Below are 25014 nucleotides of genomic sequence, written 5' to 3'. Positions count from 1 at the left end.
GCTACTTTTCTTCGTGTGTTTTTACGTAATGGGTCAGTAATGGGGTTTATAAAGATTGGAAAGTAACCAAGAATTTGTGCCACGTGTAGCACGATATGTCCGCCTGATGAGGACATTGGCACATTGAAGATTGGAATTTGCTTGTCGGAACGGTCAATTTTAGAAGATTTCGTGTCTAGGAATTTGTACATGTTTCCACCTGTCCTAAAATTGTGGCGAAATGTAAATGTATCTCTTCACTGTTGATGCTTGCTTATAAGCGAGAATATATGTATGCATGTAAAAGTATGTGTGTAATAATATTTGCATGAATAAGTAATTGGATTTTCCGCCATATGTATATAGAACTATATGTATTTGTTAGGCGACTTTGACATTCAAACATTTTCAAGGGTTTTATGAGGCGAATTTATTGAGCAGTTATTTGTTTGAATAAATGCTTAACCCACAATTAATTGATAAATAAGTATTACGCTATCATTGCATGAAGCCGTAGAACACGACGGAATGTTCAAATAAACGCCTCCTACATAGGTTATTATGATGATTGTGCGTATTACGTAAGTGAAGTTTTTTAGCTCTCCCAATAATTATTAGTTTAATTTCACAAAGAGGTATACGCATTGCTAGATAAATTGCTCAAATCGAGCCTAAAAATATTTGTAATCAACTTATTCTTCTCCAAACACAATTGCTAAATAAGTAAAGTTACTAAAATGATTACGCCCATAAAATCCACTAAAACCACATTAATATTGGAATTAATTTTTGGAAATGTCATCTATGTACCTACATGATACACGGTTCTGTCATATTCTTAAAAATATGGGCAAACTTCCATGATCATTAGTAAAATTCCTGAACACATTTATTTAATCTGTAGAGTTTCGTAATGGATATATTTGTGCTATATTTGTCTCAAATTTTGGGCTATTTTCCCATAAACCCCAAACTGCATGACAATAAGTCTAATAAACAAATCCTTATCAAACGACACCTAGTTAGTCTCCCCACAGCATTCTACGCAGTCCTGTTTATCTTAATTGTAACAATTTTCCTCGCTAATATAGACAACTTTCAAACCAACGAGATATGGGTTGTTCACGCCCTTAAATTTCAATCACGGACCTTCATCGCATCAATAACTCTGATATCCATCGCGGACCTATTTGTATCGGTGTATTTACAAATGTCCATTTATCTAAAGAGGAAAGAACTGGGCCAATTTTACACAAAATTTTGGAACTTATGCCATAACCCAGTATTTCAGAAGCTTAATCAAGAAAATCGGTATTGCTCTCGGTCTAGGAAAGAGCTCCTCATTTGTGTACTATTCGTGATGGGAACCATGGTCGAAATATTGCAGATGTACGTGATCGACATGGGAGGTAAATACTAAATAGACTGCATATTTAATTAAAAATTGTAATAATTATTACAATTAATTGCATCCAAAATACATTACAAACTTTAAAGGAAGCTTTCCATTCGTTTTCGTCATGGTGACCCCATTTTTCTTGGCTCTCCTTCGATGTATTTTTCCATTTTTGCTGGTCTTCTTTTTAAGTTGGTATCTCGAACTAGTGCATCGCATTTGTGAGACGGACGCTTCATTCCAATCCCAACTTAACCTGTATTCTCAAGTTAGGCAAAACTTGACGGATTTTGAAAGCCTTTTCGGCCATTGGATCCTAGTCGACATGACGCATAATCTAATCCGCATCATCTTCTCGGCATATTTTGCGGCAACAAATATCCCTCCGAGCGAGGTCGGATTGCGAATCGTGATTCAAAATGGGTTAAGCGTCCTTGCCTATTTTTATTTGCTCTACATGGTTTGCAAAAAAGGAACGCAGTTGCAAAAGGTTAGTGGCGATTTGGTGGACAAAATGAAAATTAAAAGGAAAATGGAATGCCAAGATTTTTATTTTCTTCTTTTGGGCGAACTATGCAACCGGAACCTGAACCGTTTAAATGATCATAATTCCGTCTCAACGATGGAACGATTGCATTTTGAAACGGACTATTTTCGCATTAATCTTGCAATGATTCCACCGGTAATCTTATTTCGCTTTTTGAGCATGGATAAGAAATGTACGTATATATGCATTTATAATTATCTTTTCAGATTGTGGGAACTATCACGACTTATTTAATAGTTCTGCTTCAATTTCAAGCAAGTGATGGGGAAGTGAAAGGTGAAAAATGGAAATGAAAATGATAAATATTTTGTAATCGTAAGCATTGTTGTTCAAAATTTAATTATGGTGACAGATAAGTATTAAATGTTTTAGATCATTTTAAGGTAGGAAATTTATTAATAACTAACTTCCAAAATATAAAAGTACGAAATTCATAAAATACTTTTTTTTAAATCTAAGTTAAGTAACAATTTATAACTTCTTTACCTTGATTTATTTATTTACTTCTAATCTATGTAATTGGTGCTAACTGTCGATTTTTATTTTATTATTGATATAATTAATTAACCATTTTTGTAATAATTTGATTTTTCATGAAGATTGCATAAAAAAGTAAAGTTAATTGTCAGGTAAGTATTTTCTTAAAAAACTTGTACATAAATATAATACGGTGGAAGTATTTGTTAGTCCGTAATATGGGCTGAGCAAGAATATTACTTCAGTCATCGTAACACATAAATTCGCATATCGTTGTATGAAAAAAATAGTATAAAATATTTAATACTAAATAATAATAAGTAGTTAACTGGCCAGACATTAAACATCTTGGATTGGCACAAGGAATTACAAAGCATTTTAAATATTATCTACCCAATTATTCGTCATCCTCGTCCTCAGGATCCATCTCAGCCCGTCTCTCCCTCGCCTCCCACATCTTCCTTTGCCCAAAGTAGGTGTAGCTCATGACCGTGGCGACCGTTTTGTCCGGATTTTTCCCTGTAAGCAACCTGTGCATTCGGATGCGCCGGCCGCAAAATTGCTCGAACAACACGCTTGACTTGCATTTTCTAAGAAACACGACCAAAGTGACGCTGGAGTTGTCATACCCTTCGCGCAGCATGCCACACACGACGGCAATCGTCTTTTCCTTCTTGGTGAAAGCAGACAAGTTCCTCTCCATCTGGTTGTCTGCGATGATGAAGGTTGCAGTTGGACCCAGTCCGGCCGCGACGGCTTTTGCTTCCACCTTAGTTGCGACGAGTATCATGGCTTGAGGATGTTTCTCTCGAGGTTCTTGACGACGGTGCTTTTTGAGAATATCTTTAACATCCTTGTGTAACTGGTCCAAAAATGCCGGATCCTTCAGATTTACAGAGTTAAAATGGTTTTCGATAAATTCCATGGGGCGGATGGTGACTCCTGGAAATGGGCGTAAAGATTGATACCAATAAGAATTATATTATAATTTGCGAACTTTGAAAAAATATATGTATATATGTATAGTTGCTCAATATATTTTGGCAATAATTTAGGATGGAAACTAAAAATTATAAGCAGGGCTACCTTCCAACGCGTTCCTTGGAATTTCATACACAAGTTTTAGTGCCCCAAACAATGTCAGAGCCTTCTCATCAGTTCCAAGATATGGTGTCGCAGTCAAAAATACGACTTTCTTTCCTTTAAATGCTTGCACAATCGTTTCCCAAGTCGCGGCAGGATAGTGGTGCGCCTCGTCCACAATAATAGTGTCAAACTGATCCAATCGATCTAATGTGATCTGCCTATCTTCGACGTTAGCCCTCTGGGAGGTAAGACTGCAGGCCGAGTTACCTCCGAATTTTTGGGCGTTGACGATGACCAAATTGCCATTCGTCATGATTTCGATGACCTCTCGAGTCGATTGAGCTAGATGGACGCGTTCCAGTACTTTATTACAGAGGGATAAGTTTTGGATCATTCCTACTTTGTAGAAAAACGGTTTTTGTGGTGAGCCGTGCCCGAATTCGGTGGCGAGTTGTTCCGAAATAATTTTTGATGGCGTCAAGATTAGTACTTTGTGTGAATTAAGGACGTAAGGGAGCAGAGCGACCATTCCAGACTTTCCAGATCCTGGTGGTGCCACGATCAGAGCCATTTGAGGAGGTTCTCGAGCAGTTTCAAATTCTTTAAAAAATGAATCTGCTCTAAGAACTGCTTCAATCTGATAGTCGTATAACCTCGTAGTTGGGGTGGATTTGCCGAACTTCTTCCTAACGAGTTCGTTTTTCAGAGAATTGGTAATGTCTTTGCTCCGAATTTCAAACTCGGACTTTTTCTTAGGCTCATTTACAACCTTGGCGTTCAACGCTGCAAAGTCCATGGTGGAGGCATAGTCTACAAAAACGATTACAAATTAGATAATCTTTTTTACATACATTGTTTACAATATCTATCCAATATATGTATGTACGTATATTTATAATAAGCCATTTTTAACCACTTATTTTTATAGTGTACTATCCTCCGTAATTAATTATTACACTGACGAAAATTTGGTATTCACGGAAGTACTATAATGAAAAATCCTACTGTGAATGACATAAAAATTGCTACATCTATCGCTATATTATGTCAGCAATTGCGTGTATGTACATAAAGTTGCATACTGTAGTTCATGTAATTGTTTACTGTAATAAATAGATCAACCCTTTGAATCATAGATCCTAATAATTCCAAAGTAATAAATTTGTCGCCTATCAGTGAATTAAGCACATTAAGTATGTATACATCACGCACATATGTATTAATATACATACACATACTACTAATTTATAATTATCAATTAGCTGTATTAATAGCCTACTTTCTGTACACGTATGCACATGTACTTCAATATGTACATCCTTTTTCTTACCTCCTCCAAGAATATAGGACAATTTGTCGTCAGTCTGTTTCATTCGCCTCGCTGTTTTTGTTTTCTTAACAAGGCGTTGTTTTTTGTTAATAGTCGGTTTCGGAATTGAAGCCGTGACAAATTTTCCGTCCCTTCGAGTTATCAGCATTCTTCTAACTTGCTTCACTTCAACGAACTTTCCTCCTTTGGAATTTTTAAACGTCTGACGGTTTTCTACTTCTTTTGTAATCGTGGTCGTTGTCTCGCCATCATTCTGCTGAGTGGTTCGTAAACAGGGAACATTTGCTGAAAAATTTTAAAATTTTGTAGTTTCCTCGTTTCAAGTTAAAAAAAATATATAGATATAAAAGTTGAAATTACTATAAGAAAATTGTATTTAAGAAATCATATTAACTGAAATTAAATATGTTGACTACAAAAACGTTTTGGAATTTTGTTTATAGTTGGAGTATATTTTCTCCCAAACTTACGGATTGATGTATCCATGATATTCTTATCTGCTTCGGCATCCATACCATCACTATCTGTACTGGTGCCAGAGCCCTTGTCTGAATCCGTGTCGGTACTTGTACTTGTACTCGTACTCGTACTTGTACTGTCCTGATCTGTACTGGTACCACTACCAGTATCCTCGTCTGCGTCCTTGTCGGTAGGGGTACTTGAATTTGAATTCGTATTCATGATAAACTTATTACGATGGTAATCGGAGTCTTCGATTGTGTCGTATGACAACTGGCGTGTAATTTATTGTTCACAAACTAATTGATTATAATGGATACGGTTTTAACACGAATTTCAGCGAGGGAAATCGCCTGTCAACCGCATAGATGTATGTATGTACAATGTGCATTGTATGTATGTATTTATGTGCATATGTAATCCCTGTTACATCATATCTGACAATACAAAACCAATATTGCGTACATGTTAACATTAGCGTCTTGCTTTAGAATAACACATACATATGTAAAACACATATGTGTATATACATGCATACATACATACAATGCGTGAATTGAAACTGGTCGAAAATAATTTGGGAATCTTAGATCTCCAGGGTTGACAATGTTTAAGATCCGAGAACTAAATATTACATACATCCGACTTATTCCGACTCTACAAAATCTCCAGAAATGAAGAATGATGATGATATACAACTCAATGTAGGTTAAATCACAGTGCATGAGTCATCTCCGACTTATCCCGTAATTGAAAAGCTGAATCTAAAGACAAAGTTCGTGCCTTGTATGGCTTGTATGTAAATCATAAATGAGTGAATACGTACAGCTCTGTGACGACAATTTACATAAATATGCTGCTGAGATTATCAAATCGATTGCTCAGCGAAAGCACCACACGTTACGATTCACGATAGCTTGTTGACCTTTAATAAATAAAAACATGAAAATTTGTGAATATTGTGTATTTATGTATGCATTTCTATACGGGGTTACGCTTTCACTTACATATTTATTTACTTGTCGCATAAATACATTGAAGTAATTAATTTAATCTCCATATATTTTTAGTCAAAATTGGGTTAATTTTTTTTATTAACGGAACAGAAAAACAATCTTCTCCGAGATTGGCGTTGATTGGCGTCGTTCAGATTAATATTTATTTACTGTTTTATTTTTATAAATGCTCGGCGTTCAATAAAATTAGAAAACTAGACTCCATAGCAGGCTTGCATTCCATCACAAGCAAACCGATTATTAAGACAGTAGCACCTGCACCCGTTAATTGCTTCTGGGTCGTCGAGGTCCGAAGTGAACTCGCCGCTGCAAACGAGACGCTTTCGAAATCTGGCTTCGCATTCTAATTTACAGTTCAAGTCGTCCGATCGCGAAGGATTTGTGTTGCAACAGCTCCCTAAAAATGAGAAAATATGGATTTCCAACTGCATGATTTTCATTACACAATTAACAAATATAAATATTGAGGGTATTCATTATTTCTTCGTATCCTTAGTATTCTTCGTATCGTAAAATACTTACGACGCTTACGAGATTTTGTAAGCGTCGTAAGATTTTCTCATCGAAAATCACGTTACTACGCTTACGATTTTTACTAAACCTGACCCCTTGTTTTTTCTTCGTAAACTATTTTACGATACTACGGATACGAAGAAATAATGAATACCCTCATTATTACGTACCAATAGTGACAAATAAGAGTAAAATAAATAGATAGAAGAAGATCTTCGTCTCCATTTTATCCAAAGTATTTTGTATCCTAATAACTCAAATTTAAGATGATATTAATAATGTCAGCATGACAGTAATTTGGCGACTGGTTTAATTCATGCGGAGTCTGAAGTATTAAATAATCTTCGTGTAAATTAGGCATCCTTGCTAAAATAGGAAGCACTAATTTAAACCAACTTATTCCAGGTTTAATAATCACCACTTGTCTACTTAACATCCACATTGTTAGTCTTGATCATCAAGATTTGATGTCCTTGTCAATAAAGCTGAAGCTGAAAAGTATACGACTGCACGTGATAGCAAAAAATATGTGCATGGTTAACTAATTGAAAGTAACTAGGGACAGTTTTGCTTTTGCCATGACATTTGAGGCCATGGTCGCGTTTTGTTTTAGTCCGAGTCAAGTCAGGCTTATAGAACCGGTGTGTCTGTGAGTGCCACACGGACGGACGGACGAACCGATGTTGACCAATTTGGCGTTAAAGTAGTTTCTCAGCAGGACCTTGGATTAGTTCTCTGCCATCTCTGGGTAGGGGAGAGTGGTAATTCCAGTCAATTCGGAAAAAAAAATTTAGAAGCGGACTCTGTTCTTGACTCGGGCTAAATGAAGTCTGCACTATTTTGCAATCAAATAAACCATGAGCTGAAATATATATTTGATATATGATTGATATTAAATGAGCCTAGATAAATGATCTATTCATAAATGATGCTGTGTTGAGGTTTGACAATTGACTTCACTATTAAAGTGAAGTCAATTTCAAACTATTTTTATAGGCAAATACCAATTTGTCCTTAATCGTGAACTAAAATGTCTGCATGTTTAAAAATTTTTTGTATGTTTCTACATACAGATATATGTATACTTGGAAATCCTTTCAATATATATGTACGTACACATATTACAAATATTCTGCAAAAATCCATTTGATTTTATCGTCATAAATAAATTTCTAGTTCTATCCCCAAAACAGGGACCCGGATGGGTTTGTTCCAAAATTATGTGAACATAATATGCATGCATGTACAGAGACGTAAGGATATAATCTTTTATCATGGAGTAGAATAAAATTGTGATTGTGAAGTCCTCAGCAGGCTACAATTATTTCTAAGAATTTTTCACTTTATAAGTACCTTCAACCTTCCCTGTGAAACTATTGACTTTACAGTGCGATGCATAAATCCGTTTCTTCGTATCAATCCCTTCCTTATTAAATGATTCCCATTTTGGAAAATAATACATAAATTACTATTAGTAATAGATACATGTTTCTGTGTTCCATGCATTGCTTATCCTTAGAAATCATGGATTAGAAAGCTTCCTAATATTCTCTTCTGAGAAGCATTAGTTACACATTTGTGTAAAGATACAACCATAAATGACGTACAACTACATATTTAGTATGCAATGCCGTATCATTTTTTACATAGGTTAAAAATCCTATCTAAGCTTACAATAAGCTTATGATAGCTTCATATCTACATAAAAATATAAATAAAAATACAAAAATTTTCATAAAATTTGGAAAGACGAATGATGCTGATGAACTCAGTTCATTGAACTGATACTAAGCGTGGGACCGTGGGACGGGATCCTTGACCTTACATTATGTCATAATATGAAATGCATATGTACATTTTAATGATTTTCAACCAACAATGCTTCAATCTCTTGTATCATAACAAGCTGGTTAAACAAAGCGTGGAAACGGAAAACACTAAATTTTGGAATGTCCAGTCCAGCTGCAGAATGAATGAATTATGAATTGTTCTTTTTTTGTTGTTCGAAATATTTTAAATTTTTGTTTGGGTAGGAGTATATGTACGAGGTCATGGCAGGTGCTTACATATTTATCGTATGCTTTGTTGTTGGTAGAACCCTTGTCTTAAGTTACTTAAATATTAGTGTTTCCTTCCTTTGCTAATGGTTTAAGCCGACAGTGAGAACACAAACGCTGTTATTCTCAGAATTTTGATTACCCTTGGGATATCCAGCGTTTTTGTCCTGTTTGGTCCTACAAAGTCTTCTTGGTTGTTTAAAAGGTGGTCACCTTATCAAAACTCGTTCACTCCAAATCCAGCCGTCAACTAAGGAACTACAGATTAGTGGAGTGTTTTTCAGTGTTTTTTGGTTAGACGTGAAATACATAGTGGGAAAAATGAGACTCAGAACGAGTCTAGATAAAACATCTCGGAACGACTTACACCTTATCTTATTCCTCTTTGGAATTTCGAGACTGGTAAGTAATGGAAATTGCTACAAATTTTACTACGATTTTTCTACCTTTAAATTTTACATGAAATAAATTGATTTTAACCCGACAGATACCTGATACAAATTGTGCACAAATTCGTCAGCAACGAGAATTAAGTACAACACAAGAAGCTAAAGGACAAGGTGAACAAATCCAAGGTAAGTATTTAAAATAGCATTTATTTGCGGATAATTAACTTTTGTGCACTGTAAACATGGGAATTTACTTTGAAACTGTAAAATTTGTCTTTCCAGATGACAATGAGCGACGACTTCAACCCGGAAATAGCTTTCACTTGGAATCACTTTCTTCCAGTGATATGACCGCTTGGTGCAAAGACTTGGAGGAATCTGAGCATATCGACGTCCATAACGAGAAGCTTTGCAAACCTTACTCTCAACATAGTCTCGACCAGGTAATTATTGTATTATTTACATAAATATAAGAGTAGCAAAATTAAGTGTGGCTCAATCTTCTATATTAAATGCAATCTAAATTTAATTCAATTTTTCCGTTCATTTTACAGCCACCCCAAGTTTCCATGTCTTTCTATCCGTCTTCCTGCTCCCTCCCGGAACCCGAAACGCCCCCAGATTTCGAGCACGACAGCAACCTCCTCAACGAAATAACGTCCGACCTCGTCCCAGAGAAATATCCTTCGTCTCAAGCCACTCTCATCCTCAGCAATTCAAAGTTGAGCAAAAGTTCCGTTGCCTTGGTTACCCTCTCCGATCTGGCCTCGCTACGTGGCGTATTTCCACATAATGACACCACCACACCCATCATCCTATCCGCCATCCATGCCCGATTTGGTCCTCCATCGTATTCCTCCATTTTCGAGGTCATTCCGCGCACCCTCGTCCACCCCACGAGCCACCAAGTTTTCTACGAGTTGCCAGAATTCTCAGGAAACCGAGGCCCCAAAGCCAACATTCTCTCCACCTTTTACACCAGGAAGTTGACCGATCAGCTCACCTTTGCCAAATTGTTGTTCACCATTCCTCACTCGGCCTTTAAAAACAAGGAAAGCGACCAGTTTGACTCCCTCCTCAATCACGCCGTGCCCTTTCTCGCCCATAATGTTGCTCATTACACGGGAAAAATGGGCCTCGTTGTGACCGACGTGACAACGGAAAGGGGACAAAGTGACGAAATTATTTTGCAAGACATCAGCTCCACCATGTTGACGCACATGCAATCCTTACTGCAAGGACTCTCCTTCAATTATCTCACCTCCGAGGACAGACTCCTGATCGAAGAGAAAGCAAAATTCATCGAAAATCTGCACCACGAGGGCGGCTCTTACATTTCGCTGCTCCTGTCACCCGAGAAATGTGGAAGTTTGGACAAAGATGCAAAAATTGTGAAGGCAAAACAAGACATCGACACCCTCCTAAAACAATTAGGTGACGCCGATGTATCCGATAAAAGCACCAGTTTCGCCTACAATGTCAGCCTTTCCACGGCGGAGCAAGTGCACGAAATGGGAGTCCAAGCCAACGCCAAGATTACGGAAGAATTTGCCTCCTACGTGACCACGCTGAGGAGACTTGGTCAACTGCGGGACCACCCGAACACTTCCATCGATGGAATTTTGGTCAATTTATACCGTGAGTATTACCCACTGGAAACGATTCTCATCCAATTGAACAACGAGGACGAACACGCCACGACCGAGAGAATAATTTCAGACGTTTCTCGGTGGAGTAATTTCCCAGGTTTTGAGGTGGATCTGCCCGCAACGAGAAACATTTTGAGGGTGTCGTCCTTCCTCGATTTTCTAATTTTAATCGGGAGGGAAATTCCATCCGTTGGACAAGTGGAGAGAAAGTGGAGCGAGTGGATCGAACCCATCCGGTCGTATGACAAAGGGGAACTCAAAACACGAATGGACTGGTACAAACTGCTCTCCGACCTTTCACAAAGTCTGGACAGTTATTATTTCCATGCGAGAAAACCTGTCGGAAATGATGACGAAAACCCAGAACCCGAAGGGATGAAAGCGTTTGACCTCGCGTATCCTTATTTCCACAACGAGAGTTACCTCGGTCCAGCCGAGGTCCAAAAAATCCTTGACTCAAAATCTTTAACCGCTTTTGATCGAAATTGGTTAAAGAAACTGGTCCATTCCGCCTGGCCGAAGCCAAAGATTATCTGCAACGAAGATCAAGACGGGCTTATCGTGCGAGGAAATTATATCAAAGTGACCGACTTCACCGACGTGAACAGCACCTCCGTCAAGAATCCTTGCTCCAAGAAACTCAAATCAATTTCTATCCTCGCCACGCGCAAATTCTTTATCGACTCGGATCTCACAATTTTGGGGGTCAAACAGGTCTCAATCATCGCTCCGATTTGGGACATGCATTTGACTCGGGATGACCAAATCGTGTCAGGATTCCATTTCAAGTTTGATGGGGAAGACGGGATTCCTTGGCCAGCGAAGGTGAATCGACCCTCAACTTCAATACTGTTTGGCTTCAAGGGAGAGGATGGTTATGCTGGAAGGCCAGGTAACCCGGGAGCCTATTTTGTCGGCGTTGTGGGACACTGGGAACAATCCGGCGGTGAACATGTCAGTCCAGTTCCTCTCTACATTTCTGTCAACGGAGGCAACGGATCACACGGACAGCAAGGCGAGAAAGGAGGCGAAGGCAAGAAGGGGGACGATGCGACTGACAAAACACTTCAGGATGTGGAGAAAGCTTCCATCGTCGCGAGCCATTGTTGGGACAACAATCACAACGTTCCCTCGTGCACGAATAGAGGAACTTTGGGACACGATGGAACGAAGGGCGGAAATGGTGGGAACGGTGGCGTAGGTGGCAAAGGTTCGAAGAATATTCGTATTAGGATGAGTTAAACAATTAATTTGCATATTACTAATTTTATTTGTTTGATGCGTAGGAGGATTTCCGGGTGATGTAGTAATTCACACAGTTTCACGCTCACCAAAAGACCCAGAAGTCATCGTTTCGATGGAACAAGGTTCCACTGGGGATCCCGGTTGGGCAGGCGAAGGTAAATTAACAGTCTTCCCCATTCAAAATGCATATCTTAATGCACAATTACTGAATATCTACTTGCCAACAATTTTTTCAGCCGGTCTGGGTGGACTTCAAGGGGACCGCGTCGAGTGTGAGAATGACGGGAGGAGTTGGGTGAACTGTGTAAACTACGGAGTCTACACGCGACAACCCGACGGTTCCAAGGGGACGTGGAACGTATCAACCACGAACCAACAAGAACCAGCCCATGCTGAACAAATCATCGAAGGCTACAGGCTTTTAGGCGATTGGAAAGCAGATGCCTTTCTCCAACTGCCCGAACCAGACATTGACATCAACTGTGACCTCTTGACGGATTGGTTTTACCGCAGTGGGAAAGCATATGCTTATGAGTTGGTTGGATATCAGAAAAAGATACTGAATTTGCAAGGTATAAATTTCCCAATATTTCATAAAAAACGAATCTTACAAATTATGAATTAAAAGATAAATCATAGCAATAATTATTTCAATTTCAGACAATACTGAAAACCAAAACGCCCGAATTGAATCCGTCCTCACCTCGTTTTCCTCTCGACTTGAAGCCTTTGCAAATTACACCAGTACCAAAAACGCCTCAAATCCCACGTGGGTCAAGGAAGAAAAGAAAGTCCTCGCGACCCTGTACTCCTCCACGCTCTCCACTATTTCTCGTCTCCGTGAAACTGACTCCTCCGCCGACATGGTGTTCGACCTGGCCCGATACGCCGGCGTCATCACGACCACGCTCAACGAACTCAAGGACCTCGAGGAGAAAAAAGTTGTGGAGAAGAGTCGAGCCGCGATGAGTTCGACCTTCAAACAAAAGATCTCCCAAGCCCTCTCCTTCATTTCGGATACCGTTGGACCAGCTTTGCTCTCCGTGCGGACCGAGCTCAAACACAACACCGACTTTCTCCTCAGTTCCATCATCAACGCGGAAGAGGACGCGAAAGACGAGGTGGAAAAGGCCAAGAAACGACTCCAAAAAATGAAGGATTTGATGCCTTTCCGCTATCTTTTGACCGGATTAGAATTCACTGGACAAGTTGCGTCCTTCTTCGGAGCGCAGGGCGCCTTGGCGGGATCAGCAATCGGAACTTTCACCGCTTTCTCGAAAGAATTCAGTGGAGCGGAAAACGCCGACTCGTCCGTCCGACCCCTATTAAACGTGCCCACCGAAGCGCTCGACTTTCTCACACAGACGGAAACCTACACGAAAGAAACGTATGACAAAGAAAAGGAAAAGTTTGACAAAATGACGGAACAGGCGGACAAAGCTATAAAAGAAAGTGGCGATTTAGTCGACGACTTGCAAGACCTGCCCCAAAAAATTGAAGAAATTAAGAAAAAGGCGGCCGACATGGACAAAAACAGTCCCTTGGATTTCTCCGTCTTTAAAAACACCTACTCAAAACGAGCCGAAGAGTTGCAAGAGCTCATGAAAACCAAAACCAAACGACTCGACCAACTCCTCAAAGACCAGGAAGCCAAACCCCTCTCCGAACCAGATAAGAAAAAGTTGGATGCAAACCTGAAATCCTTGAACAGAGTGAAGAATGGTTTCAACCTGATAACCGGATTTGGGCTCGATAACTATAACAAGTTGGCGAACGAGTACAAAAACCTGGATGAGTTGGGCAGCGAAGTGGAAAAGGCGCAAGGGGCCGTCGAAAATCTAAAAGCGTTCGAATCCTCCATCAACAGAAACATGATTCCCATCATGGCGAAAATGAATGACGAAATGGCCCAACTCTACCACAATTTGGAGCATGATAAGGACAAATCTCAAGTTTCTCTGCGCGTCACGCAGTGGAAAGTGCAAGGAAGTTTGCGCGATTATAAGAATCTCATCAAGCGATTCACCAAAGGTCAAGCCGTGGAGGAAAGCATTCTCACCTGCGTGGACAAACTCGACCAGGCCATGACCTTGCTCATCGACTTGTACGATTTTATCGAAAAGTATGAAGACCAAAGTAAATTAGTGGATTATATCGCAGCCGTAAATTCGAAGGATGTCCTCACTGTGGGCATTACCGACTTGGAGACTGCTTCTTGGATCAACTTGGTCACCCAAGCGAGCAAATCCAACCTGCTAATCGAGCAGTATGATAAGTTCATGACCTCATTTAAACAATGGGTCTTCCCCTTTGCGAACAAATACTTGGCCAAGTTCACCCTCCCGGACAGTTTGCAATTGACGGATAAGAATTCCAGCTTTCTCGTGTCGAAATTAAATGAAAAAATCTCCACTTTGAAACAAGACTTGGACACGTACCAGAGCTCCATTGTGAAAGAAGACACAAACCTCATTACACTAGAATTTGACCCCAAGTTTACTTCGGGATATGCCTTTTACGTTTGGGAAAATGAGAGGTGGAACGCCGCGATACGAAGTTTGCTCAAAGGCGCACCCATCACATTGACCGCGAACAGCGAATACGGGGTCAAGAAAGGGTTTGCCGCTGTAAAGTTTGTCATTGCGGAGATCAGCTTGAGATCCAAGGTAAAAAGAGAGCAGGGAAAACTGGACGACTTGTTGAAGCACTTCAAAGTAGAAATGGTCCACTCGGGAGTTTCGAGGTATCAATTTGGGGGAGAGAGCTATCAAATTCCGGGACCGAATATAACGATAGCCTACCATTTCGAGAGAGATCCCGACACTCACTTGCGACTGGGGAGGAACGAGGTTTACAAAAAGTTTGCGGCGGGTGACTCCATCATGAGCCCGTACACTTTGTGGACCTTTCAACTCTTTTTGGCCAGTGACACCGCGTCCTTCTCGGATCTGGAGGTGTATGCAGACTACGTGGATTTGGAGTTGGTCGGAAGTGGGGTTTACGTCGATGAGGCGAATTATCTGAGCAAAGGGGGCGTAATTGGGGATTTGCATCTGGAGAAATATTATGCAAGGGAGTACGCTAGTACTCCGTCGAAGTAGTAAAGATGCGTATGTAAATTTATGTAGACATGTATGTCCAAATGTCGACTTTAAGCATTTTTATTTTATTGATTAAGTAAATTACGTTAAATTATTTAATAACTACGTGTTCATGTAGTCTTGGTTGAATTTATTTTATTTATGATTATGACTCTTATTCTTAAAATTTACAGAATAAATATATTTTATCGTACCGTTATTGGAATTATTTGTGTGATATAATAAAGTTTTTAATAAAAGTATTATACATTAATAAGAATTCTACTAATTTTGACATGTCTCAAACGCGTAAATCGTAAACTAACTGGAAAGTATGTAAGTTGTAACTTGTTCCATAAAACGTAGATTTTCATAAGCATGACAATTTGCGTCCCCCAATCTTATTCAGATTTGCGGATGATGCCACCCGATCAATCGCACCCCATCAATCGCACCCCGGCTAACGCACCCCACCATTGCCACCCCTAGGATGATGCCACCCCCGATCATTCGCACCCGAGCAATCGCACCCCTGTAGATGCCACCCCTTATCAATCGCACCCCTAGGAGTATCCCACCCCCGATTTTGTGAGATTTTGACAAATTTTCGGGCACAAATAAATGAGTGTAAATATGCGATATGTTGCTGAATTTATTGGGGTTATAAAACAATTCTAGGATTATCTCATGAGTGAGATTTTGAGTTACCGTCATCGTTTTTAAATAATGGACACAATCCTAAGAATTCATGAAGGATTTACACATTAATCCTATTACTAGTAAAAATAAAGCTGAACTGATTAATTTGTAGACCTAATTGTTTATATTTTGATGATATTTGAATTTTTACTGAGACTTATTTTCGTTGATATTGACTTATGTGTTTCAATTTTTACGGAGATTTAATTTTTTATAGATTTTTTGTCGAAATATGAATTTAATTTATCAAGCCTGATGATATTTGAATAAATTACACGCCTTTGGGAAGCATTAAGAAAGTAATATGTACATACATACATACACGTTTGCTTTATTTTTACTAGTATACTGCAAAAAATGCCCGTCGGTATTTCAGTACGGACGTATCAAAAATCGCATTGCGAGCCATCCGTACTTAATCGAAGTACAATCGTACTCGGTGCAAGTAGGAATGTATTTAAATTTAAGTACAAATGGCTCGCAATGCGATTTTTGATACGCCCGTACTGAAACACCGACGGGCGTTTTTGCCGTGTAGCAGGATTAATGTGTAAATCCTTTATTAAAATTGTGTCAATTATTTAAAAACGATGACGCCCTTCCAGCACAACCTGTCCGGTTCCGGTACAGAGCTCCACGCCGCCGATTTTTCGCCGGCGCGCCGCCGACGCCGACCCGATTTGACACGCCGCCGCCGCCGGGGAAATTCATCGGCGGTATCGGTACATATAGTACCAATACCATTTTTGTATAGTGTTGCAGGTACAGTCCCGGTACCCAAAATTTGTTCTTAAACTGTGCTGGTAATCTCACTCATGAGATAATCCTAGCATTGTTTTATAACCCCAATAAATTCAGCAACATATCGCATATTTACACTCATTTATTTGTGCCCGAAAATTTGTCAAAATCTCACAAAATCGGGGGTGGGATACTCCTAGGGGTGGCAATGGTGGAGTGCGTTAGCCGGGGTGCGATTGATGGGGTGCGATTGATCGGGTGGCATCATCCGCACACCTCTTAAATCCGTAATGTGCCCAATTCAATAATACGTTAATTTTGAGGTATGAAATGCTAAAATCGTTGGAAGCCGAAAATTTCACTATATTATTCGTCCATATCGTATTCGTCCATATTAATTAATATTACACTAAATAAATATTAACGTGTATTAGTCAACAAGTAAGTAATCAAACAATTTTAGCAAATTGTTGCTTTAGAAAATCCATAGCTCATGCATAAATGCATAGCATAATCAGGTTAAGTGAGTTAATCGTCACACTTCATTCAATAAACTTTTAGCATTTGCTCAAATTCTCCAATTGTCAATTGTACACAGTTACATAGATTATGTTGTGTGTATATCTTACACATTTATGAAACTCGCTAAATGTTCTAGTCATTTAAACGTACGTTTAATTTAAAAGTTGCCTGTGAAATGGCCATATTTTTTTTCTGTGGTACTCATAATTTTGCACATGTTTCCCATGTCTTCCACTTTCTCTAAAAATAATTTTATTTCTCCCCAACAATGTGACCACATGCACTTACTTCGACTTAATAATTACTCAGAGTTTGGGTATGACGACGATTACTATTTTCAGGACGACTGTTTACCAATGAAATTAGACTTGAAGGGCTTCACTCTATCCCTTGTAACAAACGTGAGTGGGTGTTATAAATAAATAAAATAGTTCGAATATTATGCGATCCTTGGGATTTTTTCTTTTGATTTTTGCCTATGTAGGTGAGGGAAGGTGTTGAAGGGTTGGTGGATATCGATGGCATTTTACAAGGAAGTCGGATAGTAGAGAGTGTCGTTCGAGATATGCAAAGCATTTCAAACTTCCGGTAAATACAGATTTTTTGTTAACACAAGAAATTTCATAATTCAATATCAATTACAGTTTTTGACAATCGCGTAGAAAATTATACTAAAAATTAATTAATCAAAAAATGTTTAAAGAATAATTGCATACGCTCATTTTATTTTTTTAGCGCAAAACTTCGAAAATTGTCCTATTCCGAGGTTGACTTTAGTTTTGGCTACTTCGAGGGTGGCGTCGGTCTACAAATAACTAGTGGCGAGGCGGATATTGGCATCGGCTACTTCTACATCACCCCCGCTCGCGTCGCCAAATGGTCCCCACTGTCACCCTTATTGGGTGAAAGGTGACATGTAAATGAATCCCTCTCGTATTAAAATATAAATCAATTCGGATTGTATTTTTACAGACTCTTCGCCTACTTTCAGCAACCAAAGTCTAGCTCGGTTCGAAATATATTTATCCAGCCGCTGAATCCTGACGTGTTTCTAGTATATTTTATATTTATCGTATTAATTGGAACGCTTATGCTCAGCGTAAAGTTCGGATTGGAAACAAAATCCATTAGAGAGAAGAGTTTTACAGAAACGCTTTTAATTATCGTGTCCATCGTGGCGCAGAGAAGTAAGGCTATCTATATCACTAATCCCAAAAGTACATATGCATGTGCATAAATAATTCTGCACATTTTAAAAATGTCATAAATATTTTGTTAGGTTACTCATTCTGCCCAAAATTCTGGCCTAATCAGAAACCATTTCTGCTTAAATTTCTGATATTAACGGCCTGTTTTCTCTCCACTATAATTTATTTGTTTTACTCGACCAAATTATTGAACGTTATGATGACTCGGGTTAAAACTATCACCACGATCGAAGATTTGCTCAAGCATGATTTCATTTTCCACGTCAAAGCAGCATTGGGTGATATTGTATCGGATCCGAAGGTTCAATTTTTTAAAAGGTTGACATAGGATTAAATACACGAGATATTTCCATTGTTGACAGAAACCATTTAAACTTCGGGTTATTAATGACACTCTGGATTCCATGGATGAATTTATTGGAGCTGTCCAGTCAGGAAAGCACTGCTATGTCACCGTAGAGCTGACCTCCGTCAACAATGCCGACATGCTAACAAAGTTTAGGGAACGTGTGCACTCCATAAATCCGATGAGGAATTCGGACGACCAAATCTGCGACTCATTGTCCATCCTTCGGATCGAAAGGTCAAACTTTCCTTTAGCGGGATCCTTTTATGTGAGAAAGAATTCTCCGCTGAGAGGATACTTGAATAGACAGTAAATATTTTGTTCTATGTTTTTACATGGTTTGGTTTAGAAGTAAGATGCAATTTTTTTGCGTAGTATTTTAAAAATCAGGGAAACAGGTTTACTGCGGAGGTACTTGTCCTACACGAACAATGGGACTTTGGTTTGCTTTTCAAAGTCTAAATATCTGGAAAACCTTGGCGTGGATGATGTAGTTTGGGCATTCATAGTGCTTGGAGTATTGGGCTCCATGGCCATATTAGTTCTGCTACTGGAACATTATTGGTGCAAAAACAGTGGTGAGATATTAGTATTAATATAATTTTGCATTGTTACACGTGTCACATTGCTATATTATTTATATAGTGAAATACGCCTGTGGAGTGAAATTCAGAGACGAAAGTGCCGTACTACAGCTTATTAGTCAAGTACATAAACGGATGAAGTAAACTTAATTTATTTATTTATGTGAAAGAAAGCTTGCAATAAAATAATTCAAGAAAATGTCCTCAGATGCCGATGAAATTACTTCAATTAATGTATTTGTTTCTAAAACCCAAAATAAAAACAAAAACTTTACAAATAATTCTGTCAATGAGAAAAATTGACATGATTTTTTAAATACAGAAATGTTCACTTGTAATACTTTATGTTAAAAATGAGCATATTTACAACATTTGTAAAATACTAATCTTAATCCTAAGTAGAGTAAGTACTTTAACTAACCTGTGAAGCCTAAGTAGTGTTCTTGAATTGAGTTCATCTGTAAATATGGCATTGTATAATTGTACGTCCTGCAGTAATTAAAGCTTCAATATTATGCCTCCTGTTTGCAACGAAATAAATTGGAAATTCAATATTGGATTTTTGTTTCATTATAAATATATACGTTTCTTGTCTACATATTTATTATGCATTTGATTGCTTAATTATTGTCCTGTTTGTCCTGCTACGTTTGAGTCTGTCCTAGGAATATCATTATTATTAGCGCTTCGTGTCAATGCGGCTCCGACAACGTCACCCACGACGTCATTTTCTTCACTCTTATCCTTCACGTTTTTGGCTTTCTTTCCTGGATCGCAGTACTGGGAATATTTTTAACGTGGAGCTTAGTAAATTATGTACGAATAATATTCCTAACTGATACTTTTTTTACAGCATTAATCTCATTACTTTTATATACTCATTGTAGATGCAATACATGGCGATGCGCATCGGTTCGCAGCGACCGTTGAGAATAAAGGGTTCTGTACATTTTTGAAACGTGTATGAAAATCAAAGGTAAGATTTTTTTAGTAAAAAAATGAACTTCTTACTTTCCTGGAAGCATTGCTTATACGAAAACAAAACCTTTTCCTTGGTTGCATTCTCGTACTTGTAATATTTGTCATGCACTTTCGCAATTCTTTGTGGTTAAACTTTCCCGTTTCCTCGTCAAGTTGGTTTAGGCGTTGATACCCGCAAACATGTCTGCACTTGAGGACAAGTAAATTTAGGCAACTTTTATTAACAAGAAAGACTGTGGGTCAGTAATCAGCTCAAATTTGCAAAATAATATGCAATACCGCACGCGGTGATTCCGTCAAACATGACGCAACGGTTGGCATAATGTCCTTGTAATAATCTTCCATCCCCGTTGGACGCCCTTTACATTTGAAATAGACTTCGTAATCCTTCTGCGACATGGAATTAACCGAGGCAAATATCTGTCGTGTTGGGAAATTGTTTACAATTTTCGTACGTTTATGAAATTCGTACCAGAGTTTGACTCACTAATGAGATGGTGACGTAAAAGTTGACCATTTTAGAAAAGTGAGGTGTCCTGTCCATTATGTATGTGAAAATATTTCTGTGCACTTATTTATCATGTAATCTGCTTAATTACTTGTTCCATAAAGTTAACATTCAATTGAAATTGACATGTTTCAATTTCAAATGCCACCAAAAAACGCTCTGCATTAAAACAATAATGAATTCCAATTCCAATGGGGATATGTATTGTTTATATTTTGAGGATTGGGTCGGCTATAAAAATTTGGCAATATGAATCAATAACATCCGACTTTTAGTTTTATGACGTATTATTGTTAACATCCTGCCCAAACTGTGTACATAAATATAACAAATATAAAAAAATTGCTAACAGAATCGGTAAATCAAATTGAATCAAACTACACGAGGAAAATCGTCATTTCGTATATTTATCATCAATCTCGTTTGGTGTGATTAGTCCATCTTCATTCTCGTCCAAATTTACAAACTCCTCAAGAACGTCAATGTCTTGTGTGTCTCGTAAGATGCGAAATTCATGAATGTTAATTGCACCGTCTTTATCCGTATCGAGGTCTGACATGATGGAGTTCACCGTCTCCCTCATCTCGGCATCATGATCTATGACCCCTTGTCCTCTGGGCCCTTCGTTGCGAAATGGAAATTGATGAGATGCACATACTTTGATAATTACGTTATATACGATATACGTTGATAATTTAAGGCGATTTATTAATGAAGATGTCGCGTTACGTGGAAAATCTCGGCATCCACCATCACAATTACAACCGAAAAGGTTGCAAGGTCCGTAGCCGCAGTAGGGCGTGCCATGGGTGCAGTCAGCACAGAGAAAGTCAATCTCATGGCGCGGGGGGCTATCAGGAGGGCTCCCGCGGCACACCCAAATGTGTTTAGCCGCGCGGTAGCAGCAGTCAGACAGAGGTCGCAAGGATGGGCAGACAAAGGGGGAAGAAAGTGTGGGAGATAATTAGAAACTTATTTTCAATTGGCATGGTAACCATTTGGAAATAATAAAAAAGTGGTTTTAAATAATAATGGAGTGTGATTTTTTAATGGAATTTATAAACTGTGCTCTATGCAATTGTGTGATCTATAAATAGGTATTGTATAGTGGGAAAATTTGTTATGCAATTCATTCATTCATCCTTAATCCAAGGATGCTGGATTTCATAAATGGAAGCAAAGGGGGCTTTATGCATGTACATAAAGGAGTTTATTTCATAATCAATGCGCCATTGTTGACAATGTTTTTATTAAAATTACAGAAATCTGTTTTTGTTGACGTCGAAGAAATCATCGTTAAAATAACATCTTATAATTGTTAAGAGTAGAAGTCTCTTTTAATTGTGACTTTTTGAGGAAATTCTGGACAAGTTCGAATTTTAGAGCTTTTAGAATATATTACCTTTGATGATAATGTTTTACTTTAAAATTTGGGCTACCAAGTTGGAATTTCAATATAAACCATTAAATAATTCCGGCATAAAATAACAAGATCAATATGGTGGGTAACCACATGGAATCACAGGGATCTGTTAGATTTAGTCGTATATGCACATATATACATATGTAGTTATGTCGGAGAAATTTGACACATAATAAAATAAGCCATTATTTAGACATGAAGCTCAATTAAGGCAGCACTTCATAACTTTTACTGTTTTTCATGAACTGAATAATGGATTCCATCTAGCCACCTCCATCTCATATACATACATAAATATGTATCTAAATTTACCTACGTATGTACATAGGTCACAGATCATCGCATTGCTTACACACTGCACAATTGGTGACAAAATGTGACAGCACATGAACATGTAGATTGGTAACTATATACATATTATGTATCACAGGTGGGTACAATTTAAGGATGTATTCCACCAGCGTGTTGGTAATTAATTACTGTAAACTTATTTATTAACTAATCCTAAGAACCGATACATTACGCTTATGCTTCTACAATTTCGTTACCAAATTTTTTAATGTATCATAATTATTCAGACTGAGCAATGAACTAAATATATAAATACCCAAAATTTAGTTCATGACAAATAATAAAAATTAATAGACAAGAAGCCATTTGTTTCCAAGTATTTCTATGGCTATCCATGTACAACACTATACCGAACGGAACCTAGAGAAATAAAAATGTTTAGTAAACATTGTTTACATTTCAATATTATGCAAAGGGCACTTGAGTAGATAAAATTCTCAAGATTTAGCACGTTTACTTTTTCATGCGTCGTATGTAGATTGTTATTTTATTTTGTTCCAGAGGTTTAGTTGTTATTTGATTTTTATTGCGCTCGTTATTCGTGAAATTAGATTAAAGTACATTCATGAACGATCGTAATTATACAATTACATATACTCCAACCCGTCGGAAACCTCTGCATTCTGCGGACTTTGGCTTCCGACACAAATCGTGTAATCCTTATAGCCACGCAAGACTCCGACTATGAATCTTGACGCATACTTATTTACTCACTATCGTTGCCACTTCCTTAAATAATATATTTGTGTATCAAATCTTGTGTACCTCAATTAAGGGATTTCATGAATTTTCATCAACTACTAAGTGTCCTACAGGGTATAAAAAGTGGCCCTCTTTTCCAGCTTTCTCATTCTACTTTCACATTTGCAACACGCAAGATAACTTACCACGGCAAAATTTCGGTTAGTATTTAGTTTCTTTACACAGATTACGAATTACTAATTTTCTGTACTCTAATTCAATTTTAAAAAGTTATTTATTTTTCAATTAATTCAGTAATTTTCAGTAATTTTCAGCTAATTCAAAAATGTATTTATTTTTCAGGCAAACTTCTCCCCATTTCAACATCATGTCACTCTCAACCCTGCGACGCTATGAAACCATGGAAGAATTGGACAACTGGGTGCGTCTGGCCAAGTCCGGCTCTACCCAAACCTTCGCCCACGTTAGCGACCAACTTTTCGATGAGGTAATCGCCCTCGGCGCCAGCATTCCTCGAACTCCATGCACTGATGCAGAACTGGACATGATGAATGCCATGCTGGGGATGAATGCCTACTCGCAGGGAAAAACTGCCCTTCTCTCCAAAGTGGATTGTGTCGGGTGAAAATTTTAATTATTACGTTTCGGTTTCTAAATATGCAAATATCTTGGCATTTGAATAAATTCCTAAGTACATCATGCATTACTAATTATTTACATACACATTTTTTATTCGTTTTCAGGTGCAACCGTTCCCTCAATTTCTATGACGTTTTCGTCCAAGGTGTCGAAAAACATGGGCTTGGCTTCATGAAGAGATTCGCCACTGGGCCGAACAAGGTGCGTGGTGACACCGATGGGGAGCAAACTCTCTGCTGCAGTGGGTGCGGCCAGAGCACCCCGTGTACTCGAGAATTCGTTACCGACCAAGCTCTCTATGGGTATGGTTGTTACAATTGCTAAGTATGACGTTATAGCGATTTTCTTCAACCTAAATCGTCAAATGCTAGACTTAGATGTCAAAACCAATTGAAATTAAATGCATGGATCAGTAAAATATTGTTGTGTTTTATAAATTTTGAGAGCTTTGAATTAATAAAAAAATTGCTTGCTCATAAGTATGTATGAAAATTAGGAGAATTTGACTTTTTACCCATTAAAGTATGGTCGCATAAATTTTAAGGGCACGTATATTCAAGTATTTACATATTAAATAGAAATGCATATTGCATACAATTAAATGGCATGATGAATCATTGCTAGGCATTTGTTTTTTAACTCATAATGAGGTCGCAAGCTACGTGACTAGTTTGAAATACATTAATGGGATATCCAGTAATGGCTGTAAACTTAGAATAATTAGGATACATATAATAGGTGTAAAGTTCCTCTTGAACTCTGTATATACATATGTACATATTAAGTTTAGTGACACAATGTACGTATGTATTTAATAATGCCAAATTAAAGAAGAGATTATAAAAAACTAAATTAAAATCTTCCGTGTAACGAGCGGAACCATACAAACGTAGTTATTTAAAACTTATCCAATTATTAATGTCTCATCAGAACTATGAAAGTGAACAAGTTTAGCATTTTTTGGAACACAATGACAAATAGCTTTTGCTCATTTATACATAAATATTACATACATATGTATGTACACATGAATAATAGAGCATTTTTTTGTTAATTTCTAGACACTATATTTGTCTACCTGACCGAA

General features: G+C 38.1%; 3 protein-coding genes across 3 annotated transcripts; 2 read left to right on the top strand and 1 right to left on the bottom strand.

Moving 5' to 3' along the window:
- Nucleotides 1-2288: 2288 nt before the first annotated feature.
- On the bottom strand, nucleotides 2289-5676 carry LOC110854852. Its single transcript, XM_022103283.2, has 4 exons — nucleotides 5286-5676; nucleotides 4816-5100; nucleotides 3486-4295; nucleotides 2289-3341 (listed from the first exon to the last, which is right to left on the bottom strand). Exons 1-4 carry the CDS (start codon nucleotides 5494-5496, stop codon nucleotides 2797-2799), a joined length of 1851 nt encoding a protein of 616 aa, XP_021958975.1. The 5' UTR covers nucleotides 5497-5676; the 3' UTR covers nucleotides 2289-2796.
- Nucleotides 5677-9085: 3409 nt separating this feature from the next.
- On the top strand, nucleotides 9086-15502 carry LOC110848098. The gene is made up of 7 exons (XM_022095222.2): nucleotides 9086-9262; nucleotides 9348-9435; nucleotides 9532-9692; nucleotides 9804-12108; nucleotides 12185-12298; nucleotides 12380-12715; nucleotides 12804-15502. The coding sequence occupies exons 1-7, from the start codon at nucleotides 9182-9184 to the stop codon at nucleotides 15242-15244; spliced, it is 5526 nt and encodes a 1841-aa protein (XP_021950914.1). The 5' UTR covers nucleotides 9086-9181; the 3' UTR covers nucleotides 15245-15502.
- Nucleotides 15503-23276: 7774 nt separating this feature from the next.
- Nucleotides 23277-24394, top strand: LOC110842049. The gene is made up of 3 exons (XM_022087756.2): nucleotides 23277-23488; nucleotides 23631-23909; nucleotides 24032-24394. The coding sequence occupies exons 2-3, from the start codon at nucleotides 23656-23658 to the stop codon at nucleotides 24249-24251; spliced, it is 474 nt and encodes a 157-aa protein (XP_021943448.1). The 5' UTR covers nucleotides 23277-23488; nucleotides 23631-23655; the 3' UTR covers nucleotides 24252-24394.
- Nucleotides 24395-25014: the final 620 nt, after the last annotated feature.

The sequence above is a fragment of the Folsomia candida genome, unplaced genomic scaffold, assembly GCF_002217175.1.
Source record: "Folsomia candida strain VU population unplaced genomic scaffold, ASM221717v1 Fcan01_Sc001, whole genome shotgun sequence".
NCBI lineage: Eukaryota > Metazoa > Arthropoda > Collembola > Entomobryomorpha > Isotomidae > Folsomia > Folsomia candida.
Note: the sequence above shows the minus strand (reverse complement) of the source record. Positions and strands in the feature narration are given on the sequence as shown.